This window comes from Bufo gargarizans, chromosome 3, assembly GCF_014858855.1.
Source record: "Bufo gargarizans isolate SCDJY-AF-19 chromosome 3, ASM1485885v1, whole genome shotgun sequence".
Classification (NCBI taxonomy): Eukaryota; Metazoa; Chordata; class Amphibia; order Anura; family Bufonidae; genus Bufo; species Bufo gargarizans.
In genome coordinates, this window is record NC_058082.1 from 236,307,193 (window position 1) to 236,322,557 (window position 15,365).

At 37.1% G+C, this 15,365-nt stretch overlaps 1 protein-coding gene across 15 annotated transcripts in view; it reads right to left on the minus strand.

Moving 5' to 3' along the window:
- Window positions 1-471: 471 nt before the first annotated feature.
- The window catches only part of MBNL2 (muscleblind like splicing regulator 2), a 182,628-nt gene continuing 167,734 nt past the window's right edge, over window positions 472-15,365 (minus strand). For 13 of the 15 annotated variants that reach the window (XM_044284674.1, XM_044284675.1, XM_044284670.1 and 10 more), the window contains one exon: window positions 472-4,005. In XM_044284674.1, the coding sequence (XP_044140609.1) occupies window positions 3,878-4,005 (128 nt within the window). In that variant the 3' untranslated portion in view covers window positions 472-3,877. The remainder of the gene's footprint in view (window positions 4,006-15,365) is intronic. The other 2 variants (XM_044284668.1, XM_044284672.1) reach the window with 2 other exon arrangements.

Consider the following 15,365-nt stretch of genomic DNA (forward strand, 5'->3'; position numbering starts at 1 on the left):
TTAAGAAATTATTTTATCAACACTTACCAAGTAGTGTTTTTTTTATTTTCGGTGTGAATGTGGCTTATTATATTAGAACATCATAAGTCTGTGGTTCTGGGTGTCAGACCCCCACTGATCTTACAGTTTACCTTTTTCCCCTGCTGCTGGTAACATTTCACTGAAATAAATCTGTCAATTAGGATAAGTGGGTGAAGACTGGGTTTAGCTTCTGAATAGACTTGACTCTCACTCTTTAGCTTGACTCATAAAATACTTATTTTAATATCAAGCAGGAAAACTTTCATAAAGAATTATTCAGCCATTCTAACATGGATTTTCAAAGTAAGAACACCAGTCTCGTCAGGTCAAAGAGATCTATTTAATAATGTATGTTTTTTTGTTTATATTAGTATGTCATTTGTATTGTGAAATCTTTAGCTGCATTATGGCTGTAATTTCCATACTGGAAAAATATAAACAAGAAAAAAACTCCTGCACCAAAATAATTTATTCAACTTTGCAATATTTTACATCCCCATACAAAGAGAAGACCTTGAAGTAGGACAGTGCAGATGCAAAATGTTGTCTATTCTTCTTAACTTGCACAAGTAGCAACCTCTTGAAGTGTCAGAGGATTTTAGTGCTGGTCTTGGTATCATGTCATAAAATATAAATGCTTTGTCTTCAATAATTCTTTACCAATTGCCTTTAGAAGGTTCTGCAGTGGTGTGAAGAACTTAAAGAGCATCTGTGCAACGTAAATACCAGGGTGAACCAATAGAGATAATAATAGAGATAATAACAGGCAACCTTATTGATTATAATCATACGGCAGTTGGTTTCTAAATTTGATAGCACTTACATGGGATTAGAAAGCCATGACTGCTTTCTTCAAGAAACAGTACTACGGTGTCTTTTATTGAAGCTCAACCCAATTCATGTCAATGATGCTGGCTACAATACACACATCCCATAGACAAGAGTGGTGCTGTTTCTGGATGAATGCAGCCATATTTTTCTAATCTTTTACAAGCCCTCTAAAAATGTGTTGTGGTAAAAAAGCGGGTTGTAATTTATTTTCTTTACATATTTACCTGCGTCTTAACTGTTGCTAATATTATTTTTAACTGGTTGCAGATAGAATCAGGTTTCTATTAGTTATGGCACATTTAATTCAGTTTCTTGTGCACCACAAATATTCCTTTATGAACGGATATTACATAGTCTAGTGCAATGAAAATTATCTATATTAACCACAAAACTGTTGCTCTTAAAAAGCTCAAAGATGCTAAATGTAATCCAATTGACCAGAAAAGGTTAAAGCACAGATTTTCTTTGCACTAGTTTATTATGTGTCTAAACAGAACCATTGTCTATATTTTACAGGGGTGTTCCTGCTAGAATCTTCTCATCTTTGAGCTTTTAAGTGCATTTTTTGCATCAGTTTTCTAGAGAGTGTACATTGGACAACAAAAGATGCTAGTGTGAACATGCCATAGGGCTTGCTGTACTTTAACAAAAGCATTACATACCTTATGCTTTATTTAAGAGGATACTTTAATTATTGGACATTACAAAAACAAAAATACAAAAACAGAAATGTCATCCAAAATTAAATCTCCTTTAAAAATAATAAAATATAGGTATAAGTAAAAATTGAAACACAGGCCAGCCATTTACATCCTTACAATTTTAGACCCCATTTGCATTTTGGAGGGAACTGATATACTGTATAAGGATGAGTATGATGCTGTAACCTAAAAGTTGTTGATGAAAATATATTGCATGACAAATTTACATTCTTAAAATGATTACTATAAATATGTAAGTTGATCTTGTTACATTTAAAGCAATTTCCATTTTCAGTGAACTGATTTGGTACATGAGAAAGCTATATTTGCCAATACAGGGGCTATTATGAATCGCAAAATATTGGTATATTATATAACACACTCTAAAATGGTACTTCCTGTATTTTAAATATATATATGTGACAGGCTGCATTTGATTAAATGGCTGAAGTGACAAAAAATGATGGCTGGTCACTGCTCCCAAAAGTAATAAGAATAAAAAAACTCAGTATAGATTAGAGTATAGATTTGATTAGGTCACTTTTGCCTTTGAAGACACAGTGATATAAGCAATATTAAAATACGGTACTCACTTTCAAGTGGATTTCGATTTAGTTCTGCTTAGTAATCAGACCTGCTTCTTCAATATAAGAGCAGAAATCAAACATTGTACATATATTACAAAATAAAATAGAAATAAAGGCAGAATTTTTTTTCCTGATTACCGATTAAAGAATTACAGCGCCTTCTTTTAGAAGAGGCTGCCCACATTAAAAATAGCTTACATTCAACTCTTGAAATTGTTTTCTTAAAATACTGCAATCACTAATATTGTCTTTTTACAAGAGAAAAAAAATAACATATTTCTAACACTTAAGTATACTATTCATGTATAACAGCTGTTCTGTTTTCATATCCATAATTCAGCAACAACATACTTTGTGTGACAAATGTGCAACACAGAAACATGAAGTATTTGGTACAATAGTGCTTGAAATAAACTTTAACTAAATTACACATTATTGGTACAGACAATTACCATGTAAATCAACAGCCTACCATAAAAGTAAACATCAAAAATCTGCTTTATCCATAGTTTTTTTTTGTCTTCAATATTTCTCATATATGCAACAACTCTTCATTACTTTCAGACATAAAATATGCTTTTAAACACAATATTCTTTAATCTTGTGCTGTAATCCTGTTACAACTCTCTAAATCCAATTATAAAAATGTATAACATTATAGACCCTGCAGCTAACCATTTTCCTAAGAATTTTCCCCACTGCCTGCTGTTGTCACAAGATTCAGCATTGAAGGCCTGTAATGCATTGCTCTGCAGTGTTTTGCAGGCCTCTTGAGCACTGAACAGGGTCAAAATAAAACTTTTACTACATTTCAAAAATGTAATATGTTCTATAGATTAGAGTCACCTTTATGTCGTGACTGGCCAATATATATATATTTATATATATTTATATATATATACGTTTGTACATTCGATTATCTAAGAAAACTCCTCCTCCGATGCCTTGCTAACCTGTAATAACCTAGTACCCAACCTGCTATATTTCTTAACCTTGCACTTGCTGGTAACTGGGAGGTTGGCAGCAGTCATATACTTTTTGCGTTTGTTGTACTGTGGTGAAATTTAGGCACTTCTGCAAAGTCTTGGTTAAAAAACACTATATGCTCACAACTAAAATAAAGATATTCAAGACTTTCTTGTGTATGACAGTCATACTGTGCAAATGATCACTTTTTTTTCGCCCTTTTTGCTCTTTTGAATATACATCTATTTTAATACAAGTGTTTCTGTATCTCTTTTGTACACTGGGTGTGAAGCCGGTTTTATGCTTTGAATTTGTGCTTTAAAATAAGCCTTGTTTCCACATTTGAGAAAGTACTTTATCTTCTTGGTCTTCTATTCAAAGGGGAAGTTAATAAATCCCTATAATTATGGCTAAAATAATCTCTAATGTATTACTTATATTCACAATCCAATATTGCATGTTTGCCATCAGAACACAAAAATATTGATACATTTTAAATGTTTCCCAGCATTTACAATATACAGTAGGGTGGGGGATAAACTCTTGGTTTTGGATGTGATGGGAGATAAGACAGTTTTATCAAGTGGGAGCCAGGTATACAAATATTAAAAAGTAAACTTTACCCACTAACATCACAGCTGGTATCAGGTAGTTAACTATTTTATGTTGGAATATATTACGCATACCATATATATTATCAATTTAGAATATAGCAGCACTAGCTTTCTAAGAGTTTGTAGTTTGTCCATAAAGAGAACAAGATCCTTTTGTTTAGCATGCAGTTTGTGGCAACTCTATAGAGGAGGAGACTGGATAGTATGTACAATATGAATGCTTTGCTATCTTCTGTGAATCTTCTTGATGCTCTACTCCAGTCTTGGTTATTATTTCAGTATGATCTGGTAAAAAAAGACAAGATGAAAGTCAGTTCTTAAATCAGGATTTTAGGTTAAAAAATTGTAAAAAAAATATTACCGACAATGGTATTACAATCTCACATTTCTGTAATTTTTCTAAAGAGACGTCAAATAACACTGCACAATTTAATATTCATAGAATTAATCCACCTTGAATACTTTTAAGGAAGAAAAAGACAAGGTTATGGAGAATGGAAACACTAGTCTTTAAGACAATGACAACAAAAGTTTGCCAATGTGACTCATTTTTTATCAAAATGCCCAGTTGTTCACCAGAAACTAGGGCAATGTTGATCATGGTAATGGGTGACTCGATAAAATGAAAACATATAAAGATTCCCATGAAGTCTTGAAGCCAGTTTAACTCTTTAGTGTGAGAATACTTACTTATATGCTTAAATACAACATAATATTAATAACGTAATACAATACAAATGAATATACTTGCATAGTCTAACATTTTACCAGTATACAAATGTAACTAGCATCAAACAATGTTTATAATGCACTATGCTGTTAATGTAGCACACCTATGCTGTTTATGATGCACAGGATACATACACTTAATACTAAAATGGACAGCATAAAGAGCTGTGGTACTCTGCATTAAAGAGGTTATACCATGATTAATGTAAAAAAATTAAAATAAAATCAGACATTGTATAGTAAATAACAATCTCTTTCTAACAAAGCTAGAACCAGAACTGTCATAGCTTCTAAAAGAAGATCTAGTGGGTGGCAGTTGAAGGATGGAACTGAGAACGTGCGTCCACCTTAGCAATGTAAGTGAGGTGGACAGAGAAATAAGGAAAACAAACAACAGATGGCAGTATACAGATACATTTTAACTTGGCTATACTAAGTTTTAGCTACATGCAATTGTAAAAATATTTAGATCCTGGTTTAAAAAAGGCTGAATATTTTTCATGGGACAACCCTTTTTATAGCACCAAACATTCATTTGGCACTTGCTACATCTATACTTCAAAGCATTCAAAAGAAGGCTAACTCAAGTAAAATGATTGGGTAGTTTAGAATGCATGCTAGATTTGGTCAGCAAAAATAACCTACACAATACTGTCTTCCTGTACTCAGATTTAAGGCACTATTACATTACCCAATTTTTAGCCCAATTATCAGGAACAAGCATTCATAGAAATACTAGTTCAGGATAACTGGCCTGTATAGTTGTGCTGCAGATCAGCTGACAAACATGCAAACGTTCATTTGTAGGCTGATTGCCTCTTTAATAAAACATAAAAGATGTGCTGCCGGTAATCAATACAACCTGATACTTTTCATAAGATATGTTTATTGTCAATGAGTGCTTGTCCTTCCTGAACATTGTACACTTATGTACTGATTGAAGTCATCTTATGTAAATGTATCCCAGCTAGTGATGAACAAAGCGAGCTTCGGATGCTACGAGATCCGTCTTCGTACAGTATTAAAATGTATGGGCTCCGATGAACCGAAGTCAGTTATTCGCGAAGTCGTGCAAGACTTCATTGAATAACTCCTGTAGTTGATTTTTAAAGAGGAAAATGACTTGGAACTAAACTGTACTCGGAGACGAATCTCCGCACAGTATTAATCCAAAGTTTTGAAAGAAGCGACTTCGGATACAGCACCACAAGTATTCACAGCAATACCATTAATAACTTTTTTTTGCCTACTTTTTATTAACCCTTCAAGGACACAGCCAATTTTCACCTTAAAGACAGCACCTAATTTTGCAAATCTGACATGTCACTTACTTTATGTTAGTGGCAAATTTGGGTAAAAATGTTTTACCTTTTTTATTTAAAAAAATCTCACATTTATGGAAAATGTTCTGCTTTTAAGACACAAAATTCACCACATGTGTACTTTATATTGACACCATGTACATTTTATTTTATTTTTTAACATGTTAGAAGGCTTAGAATTTTAGAACCAATTTCAAATTTTCAAGAAAATTTCCAAAACCTACTTTTTAAAGGACCACTTCAGTTTTTAAGAGACGTTGAAGGGCTTACATAACAGAAACCACTCATAACCCATAAATGACCCCATGTTATAAACTATACTCCATAAATTCTTGAAAACTGACTTTAGAAACTATGCTAACCCTTTACGTGGTCCACAGGAATTAAAGCAAAAATGAAAGTGAAATAGAAAAATTTCTTTTTTTTGGGTGATTTTCCATTTTAATCCATATCTCCTGTAACACAGCAAGGGTTAACAGCAAAAAAAATAAAAAAAATGGGCCAGGCATTGTGTGTTATCATTGCAATGTAAATACTTCAGAATTGATTCAAATTGATTCTGGGCCATGGCATTATTGTAAACTCCAGTGTGGTACAAAACACCTGCACTTCAATAATTTCTAATATGTCTTTTTTTAACAAGACCCATATGCAGATACAAGCCCCCAAACGTCATAATCTATGCTGCATTTACTGGGGTCAACGTCTGGGATTGAGCAAATATCGATGTGGGATTCTGGCCAATAAATTGCTGTTTGGGCCACCATTTAATTTACAAAATCTTCAGAGAAAAATAATTTGTGTGAATTGCTGAGCTTATCACAAACTCAGGAATTTGAGGCTGATGATCCTCAGTGGGTGAGGTCCATAGGGGATCACTTTGGGGGGGCTGCCTCAGCTGTTGTCCTGGGACGCCATCTTGAGGGTCCCTCATCACTTGATGACGAGGAAGAGGAATAGAGGCTGTCTCAGTTGCAGAGGCAAGAATGCAGTATGCCCCCTCAGCTGAATACATTCTTTGGGATTAATGGTACATTTTTTTTATTGGAGTGTGTAAAGATTGTGATTGTAAACATGTGTTAAGTAGATATTAATTTTATTTATTCTCAAGGATGTGTATATTGTGCTTTCACATGTAAAGGGACTTGTAATAAATTAAGACAAAAATTTAGTAGCAAAAAAGGTCTTAATTACACCAAAAAAAAATCTTGCATGGAAAACTGAAGACAGATGCAATCAGTAAAGGATGGTACTGATTGGCGCTCAGCGGTTGCAGGATGTAAGCAAGCAAATGTCTGCATGCAAAAATGCTGTTTTTCTTTTGATGATCTGAGGCTCCATTTCTGAGTTATAAAACTTTTTCTTAATATGCATGTCTTAATATGGTAAAATCAGAATGTCATCATTGCTCTTGTTGCACCCAGGCTCCATTCCTTTCTGTGGTCAGCCCCTCCCTTGCTGCTTTACCACTGCCTGGCCCTGTCAATCAAAGCAGTGAGGAAGGGGCTGGCCATGTAAACGTGTGGAGCATGGGTACCACATGGGCAATGGTGACGCCCTCCATGCATCAAAAACCTAGCTTGCATATTAAGAAAAAGTTAAATAACTAGCGAACGGAGTCTCAGATCAACATACGAAAAACCACAGCTATGTGTCTACGCAAACAGATGGATAGGGATGTCGCTTGTGACAGATTCCCTTTAGGTAACTTTTCCTCAGCTCCTCTGAGTGTACAGAAGTCCATGATAGGAACAAAGAAAATAATTATTTAGTGTGCGGCATACAGAGCAAAGTCCACACAAACAGATTCACCTATGTCAGGGCATGTACCTTTTCTGGAATCCTTTAAACAGATGATAAGGGTCAGGGCTAAAATTAGGTCAGACAAGTGTCCGAAAGTTTATTCGTAATAATTTGCACTAAAAGAAGCTCTCAGATATGAATGAAATTAGCCATCCATATTAGATAAAAGTCAGTCAAACCAACCAATTTTGGCAGGATGGGCCAACTATATTATATGTGTAAGCTTCTCCCCAGAGATTTACCAAACCTTTCTGCTGCCTGAGGCAAAAAGTGAAATGTGCCCAACTTCTCCCCCGTCCCCAACAGCTTTAAAAAATATTACACATTCCCAATGTTGCAGATCTGGCCTTAGATTTTACACTTTATTAGTCAGTGCTTCCATCACGGAAGCGCTTACTAGTATGCAATAGGGGCAGGGAGCGGGGAGTGAAGCACTTTGAGTACTCACTCTTCCTGGTCTCCTTCCCTAGAGCCGCTCTGCACTGTCCTGACCGTGCACAGCGTCAGGACGTTGTGCGTGCACGATGACCTGACACTGTACGCAGTCAGGTCACAGACCAGTGCTGGCCCAGAGAAGATCAGGGAGCATGACTGCTGAAGACCGCTGGACCTGGAGAGGAGCAGCGGAGCAGGAAAGGTAAGTGAAGTTATTTATTTTAAGGTCCGATCTGGGGCCTGATGGGGGTCTGGCATGGGAGTCTTATCTGAGGTCTGCTGGGGGTCTGACATGGAGGTCTGATCTGAGGTCTAATGGGGGTCTGCATGGAGGTCTGAAATATAGGCCTGATCTAAGATCTGATGGGGGTCTGGCAGGGACATCTGACATGTAGGTCTGATGGGGGTCTGACATGGAGGTCTGTAAGGTCCTGATATAGGGGTATAATCTGATGTCCTGATATTGGGGTCTGATCTGAGTTCCTGATATGGGGTCTCATGTGAGGTCTTGATATGTGGGTCTGATCTGATATGGAGATCTGATCTGAGGATTTGATATGGGGGTTTGATCTGATATAATGTCTGATGAAAAATATTCTCCTCCTCTAAAACCATATTTTTCACTTATAAAGTTAAAAATACGGTATCTATCTATCTGCGTTGCACAGCACTGTTACTCATGTCATGTATGCATGGTGTAATGCTGTATATTGGCACACACCACTACTACTCATGTCCAGATACTGAGAATTAAAGCAGTGGGACATGATTAGTTGTGATGTGCAGTTCCCCTATTACAGAATAAGAGCAAATGTTGACACACATACACACAGATAGACTCCCCCCCGCAACACACAGATGCACACACTTATTTACTTACAGGCTGCTGCAGGTTCGCCTTCTTTTCCTCCACAGAGGTTCAAGGACCTCTGAACTTTGAGAATACGGTCATGTGACATGCACACATGATCCCAAAGGTTGTTTCCCTCTCCTACACACATATGCCTTGGGGTTATTGTACATCACAGTTTTGGTGTGAATCATAGCAAAAACCGCAATAAAACCGTGGTGTACAATAATCATCAAAGACCAAGTTGTGTGCAGGGATGTTCAGGAGTTACAGGGTTGGAGGCTAAACTGCCGCCCCGACAGTCCTAACACAGGGCCGCCTGAGGCCAGAGGCTGGGTTTGCCTTATAAATTGTGCATCCCTACTCTCCTCCAATGGAAGATGTCAGAAGAAAGAAAGATTGAGCATGCTCAATTTCAAATTGCCTGTTCCTTGTGAGTGAGGAGGAATAGTTGTTGGCTGAGCAAATGTCTACGCGACATTTTGAGTGCAACACAAACGTCATTTTCACATCTGCATCAGAGGCTCTGTTCGGGGTTTCCATTGCAGATTCTGTGAAAAATATGGGACAAAAGAGTGCAGAAAGCTGCACTATTTTATCTGGTAAAATGCTGGGACACATTATGTAAAACTCAACAGAGTCCATTATAGTCAATGAGATCCGTTTGTGTCTGTCATGTAATGGATCTGACGTGACTGTTATTCTCGTTATTCTACTCCCATAAAGTCCACTGGTGTGAATGCAGCCTTAGTTATCATGGCATACAACAGTCTGATGTTTAGTCCATTATAAAGAATTTGTTCTAGCTATTGTGGACCTTTAATATATATAATTCATAGATATTAACATGGATTATAAGATAAGTTTTTTTGATGCAAGCAATATAATCATATAAAATATAGATAGCAGCCATGCTTACTTCCATTGATACACCCATTAAAGGGTTTGTGCTACAAAGAATATTCTACAGTTTTCAAACCATTACCTGGATCTGAATACATTTGTATTTGCATGGAATTAAAAATTTAGCATAGCCACTGAGCTATCCAATAAAATGTATCTGTCTAGCACCACATGAAGTTTGCTTTTTTCTTATTTCTTTGTCCTGCTCACTGAGAAGGCCGCACATGCTCAGTTCCATCCTTCAACTGCCTCCTGAGCTGTGATAGGGAGAGCTGAAACACGCCCCCCTAGCTTCAGCAGAAAAGACACACCCCTTGAGCTTTTAGCTTGATATAATCTCGCAGAGCAATGAATGAGGAGATATCTGGATGCATGTGAGGCACAGGGCTGGTTCTAGCTTTGTTAGATAGAGATTGTCATGTACTGTATGATGTCTGATTTTAAATTTTTTACATTAGTCATAGGATAACCCCTGTAAGTACAATGCTGGAAAATTACAGGATGGTGTCTCAAAATGTGAACACAACCATAGCCAGAGAGTATGGTACCCATATTTACATCCTATCTTCATTCAGCCTGCTGGTAATAATACATAATAAGATTATGTATTATTATCATTAAGTAATGATACTCCCCTTATGACATCTTTCTCAACTAGTAGAGAATGCAAGCGGAGAAATTGAATAGCAGGATGTTTTTAAGACAAAGGGATTGAAAGCACATATAAAGCAGAGGCTTGTTAGCAAGTATGGTGTATGTTTCCATTGAGACATGTGACATCTACAGAAGGATGGGTTAACAGTAGAAATGTGGGGAATATATCCTGGTGAGATTTTTTGAAGTCACTTTTGCTTTGAGTTTGAGAAGGCAAAATGTAGGCCAAATTTATCAATCTGCCGATTTTGTTTGATAAACTTGGTGCATCTTTAAACTTAACACTTTTGTTTAGAAATGCCATTCCAATTATTACACCCTCCAATAAGGGTAATAAGAATAAAATGCAATACTCACATTATGGGTTTGTATTTATGGCATTGATTGGATGGTAAAATGACCTTTTTTTGACATTTCTGTCTACACAGCTTTGTGTCTTTTATTGCGGGGTGAGCTGTAGTTTTTATTGATAACATTTTTAGATGCGGCAATACGATTCTTTATATATATATATATTTAAAAATTTCTTTTTATTTGCCCTAGGGTACTTGAACACGTGGTCTTATATAGCTTATACAGTAGACTATAATCAAATAGTATTGCCGTTAGAGTCATTTTTATATCTTTTTGTGACTTTTTTTTTAAGTTGAAAAGTGAATTTCATGTGAGAATAATTAACATTCAGAGCTGTGTGAGCTAAGTTCTGCTGACTTCTCATGTGACTGAACTCACTTCAACCTGCAGCCCCCTGCTGGTTCTTTCTGTAAACAGCATGCTCTGCTAGAGTGCACCAAATACTCAATAGTATTTTACATACACTAAATTTCCATAATGAATTACAAATGAGAGGATTTTGGCGTGCTATCTCAACTAGTATCTCCTCAACATAATGATGGATTCAAAGAGGCAAGCAGTAGAATTCTGAATGCCTTGGATGTGCCTTGACAATGAGGTTCAATTTAACTCAAAATCGATAACAAATAATGAAACCAAAGTCTTTGTATTTTATTTTTAGTAGATTTAAACTAAAATAATGTATGTAGGAATTAAGTTTCAAATGTAAAATATTTTACTTGAAAATAACCTATAGTTTCTGGAACAACTCCATATCTCAGACAAGAGTCAGACTGAATTTCCCTGGGCCCACTGGAGAAAATTATTCTGAGTGCCCACCTTCTATGTATACAGGACATATGCACGCTCATGTCTAAGAAAAGTTTGTTATCATTGCACATTCAGGAATTACGGTATCATCAATAATGTTTAATATATTATCTGGTGGTTATTAGTTCCAATGGCAGTTCCAAATTATCTTCTGCTAGCCCTGGGGACTGTTTTATAAGGGGCCCATTATTATGGCAGAGTTTGGGCCCACTGCAGGATCCTCTGGTGTGAACTAAAACACACTGGTTTACCAGATTTACTAATCCTTTTGAAGATTGAGGCAGTGTAAGCTTAGCCTAAGCTGTCTAAAGATGCTCTACATTTATCACAATAGATGATGGTGGATAATAAATCTTACACACCCTTACATTTATATCGCCATTAGGTGGTTTACTTTTAGTGGTGAGAATTTTGTGCTAAAATTCAGGACCAATTCTTCAGCCATACGACTTTCACTCTAAACCAAGAGCTGGAGAACTGGAAAAAATGGCTAAAACCCTTAATAAATTAGATGTATAGCATGCGTGCCAGATTTATGGCTCAACCTGAGCTAGAATTTGGGTGAATTTGCAATAGTAAATCTGCCCAATCACTGCTGGGTCATGTGTCGCTTGGAGACATGTCACCACTTAGGCCAGTCATTGGCTCCAGCTGGAAGTAAAGAGGCCAAAGACCGTGAGATCAGGAACAAAGGCATGGAGAGCAGGCGAGTATTATTTTTAAGTTAGGTATCCCTTGCTTTTGGGCTAATTAAAAAGGGCCACAATCCTGTAAGTTCTCTAGGTTGCTCTCTAACTACAGACTGTCACGTTATTCTGCCATTTTATTAGTAACTCTGTAAGCTATATATGTCAGTGGCAGTCTGCAATCTACTACTAAGAGCAGCCTCCTAAAGTAGGCCTAATTGCAAACTATTAGAGAAAATGATTACTTTAGGAAAAAATTTGTGGGATACTAAAATTCGGCAGGATGGTTTAATCACTCTATAGCTGCAATAAACTAAAATATAAATATAAGTGTCTATTCTAAGAATTTTAACTCCTCGCTGCCATAAACATTTTTCTTTTTTTCTTTATCTCCTTCCATAATTTTTCCACTTTTCTGTTCATAAAGCCGTATGGTGGATTATTTATCATGGAACAAGCTGTCATTTCTAATTGCACTTTTAATATTCCATACAAGGAATTGGAATCTGAAAAAAAAAATACTAATGGAATGGAATAAGAATAAAATGCAATTCTCACATGGATGGGTTTGTATTTATGGCATTGACTGGTTGGTAAAATGACCTTTTTCTTTATTCTGAAGGTCGGAATGATTACAGTGATACCAAATTTAAACATTCACACCAATAATTTTTTTACATTTCTGTCTACAAAGCTTTGTGTCTTTAATTGCGGGGTGAGCTGTAGTTTTTATTGATAACATTTTTAGATGCGGCGATACGATTTTTTATATATATATTTAAAAAAACATTATTTTACTTTAGTATGAATATCTTTTTAGTCGCCCTAGGGTACTTGAACACGTCGTCTTATATAGCTTATACAGTAGACTATAATCAAATAGTATTGCAGTCTAAGGTAAACTCCTAATATCCTCCCTGTCTACTTTCAGAAGGCCCCAGGCTGCCATAGCAACCAAACTTCTCCTGTCATCCCATTACAGGGGTGACTAGGGGCTTTCAGTCTCCAGAGGGAGCACCCTCTCTCTAAATGACCACTCAGATGACTTTAAAGGGGTTACAGGCACTAATGCCTGTAATGGAATTTATTTGGGATGTATTTGATCATGGACACTGCCAGTGAATGTCTGCTTTGTAAAATAGCAAGCACCTGTTCAACTCCTGAGTGGGTGCCATGTTTAAAGTCTTGACATCCATTGTACATGTATGCCAGATTATGCAAAAGGATTAAATACTTTGTTAAATAATACCTATACTGTGTGTATAATTTATTAAAATACAATTTGATATATGTAGGCTATCATATGACATGTCTGTATACCTCGCACACAGCTGCAGCCAATTACTGGCCTCAGTGGTATATAATACAGCTGCAGTGGTCATTTGGAATATACAGGCCGGTCATTGCTGCAGGTAAATAAACGATGTTCGGTGGGGAGGATCGGTATAGCAGTGGTCGAAGTGTATGTTATTTTTTTTATTTTATGTCTTTTCCTGTCTAGGGGGACCTTATATCTCTGAAAAACCCTTTTTAAAGGGGTTCTGCAGTTTTTTTAAACTGATGATCTATCCTCTGGATACATCATCAGCATCTGATCGTAGGGAGTCACTGGGCCTGCGGTAAACAGCGAGAAGGCCGCGGCGCTACTGCCAGCGCCACTGCCTTCTCAAACAGCTGATCGGCAGGGGTGCCGGGTGTCGGACCCCCGCCGATCAGATGCTGATGATCTATCCAGAGGATAGATCATCAGTTTAAAAAAACTGCAGAACCCCTTTAAGATACACAAACCAAAGATAAACTGAGAATAAACTGGGTTTGGTAGAAAAATATAGATACAGTTGCAAGAAAAAGTATGTGAACCCTTTGGAATGTTATGGATTTCTGCACAAATTGGTCATAAAATGTGATCGGATCTTCATCTAAGTCACAACAATAGACAATCACAGTCTGCCTAAACTAATAACACACAAAGAATTAAATGTTACCATGTTTTTATTGAACACACCATGTAAACATTTACAGTGCAGGTGGAAAAAGTATGTGAACCCCTAGACTAATGACATCTCCAAGAGCTAATAGGAGTGAGGTGTCAGCCAACTGGAGTCTAATCAATGAGATGAGATTGGAGGTGTTGGTTACAGCTGCCCTGCCCTATAAAAAAAACACACACCAGTTCTGGGTGTGCTTTTCACAAGAAGCATTGCCTGATGTGGATGATGCCTCGCACAAAAGAGCTCTCAGAAGACCTACGATTAAGAATTGTTGACTTGCATAAAGCTGGTAAGGGTTATAAAAGTATCTCCAAAAGCCTTGCTGTTCATCAGTCCACAGTAAGACAAATTGTCTATAAATGGAGAAAGTTCAGCACTGCTGCTACTCTCCCTAGGAGTGGCCGTCCTGTAAAGATGACTGCAAGAGCACAGCGCAGAGTGCTCAATGAGGTGAAGAAGAATACTAGAGTGTCAGTAAAAACTTACAAAAGTCTCTGGCATATGCCAACATCCCTGTTAGCGAATCTACGATACGTAAAACACTAAACAAGAATGGAATTCATGGGAGGATACCACAGAGGAAGCCACTGCTGTCCAAAAAAAAAAACATTGCTGCACATTTACAGTTTGCACAAGAGCACCTGGATGTTCCACAGCAGTACTGGCGTTCTCTGGACAGATGAAATCAAAGTTGAGTTGTTTGGAAGAAACGCACAACACTATGTGTGGAGAAAAAGAGGCACAGCACACAAACATAAAAACCTCACCCCAACTGTGAAGTATGGTGGTGGGGGCATCATGGTTTGGGGCTGATTTGCTGCATCAGGGCCTGGAAGAACTGCTATCATCGAAGGAAAAATTAATTCCCAAGTTTATCAAGACATTTTGCAGGAGAACTTCAGGCTATCTGTCCACCAGCTGAAGCTCAACAGAAGACGGGTGTTGCAACAGGACAGCGACCCAAAGCATAGAAGTAAATCAACAACAGAATGGCTTAAACAGAAGAAAATACGCCTTCTGGAGTTGCCCAGTCAGAGTCCTGACCTCAACCCGATTGAGATGCTGTGGCATGACCTCAAAAAAAGCGATTCACACCAGACATCCCAAG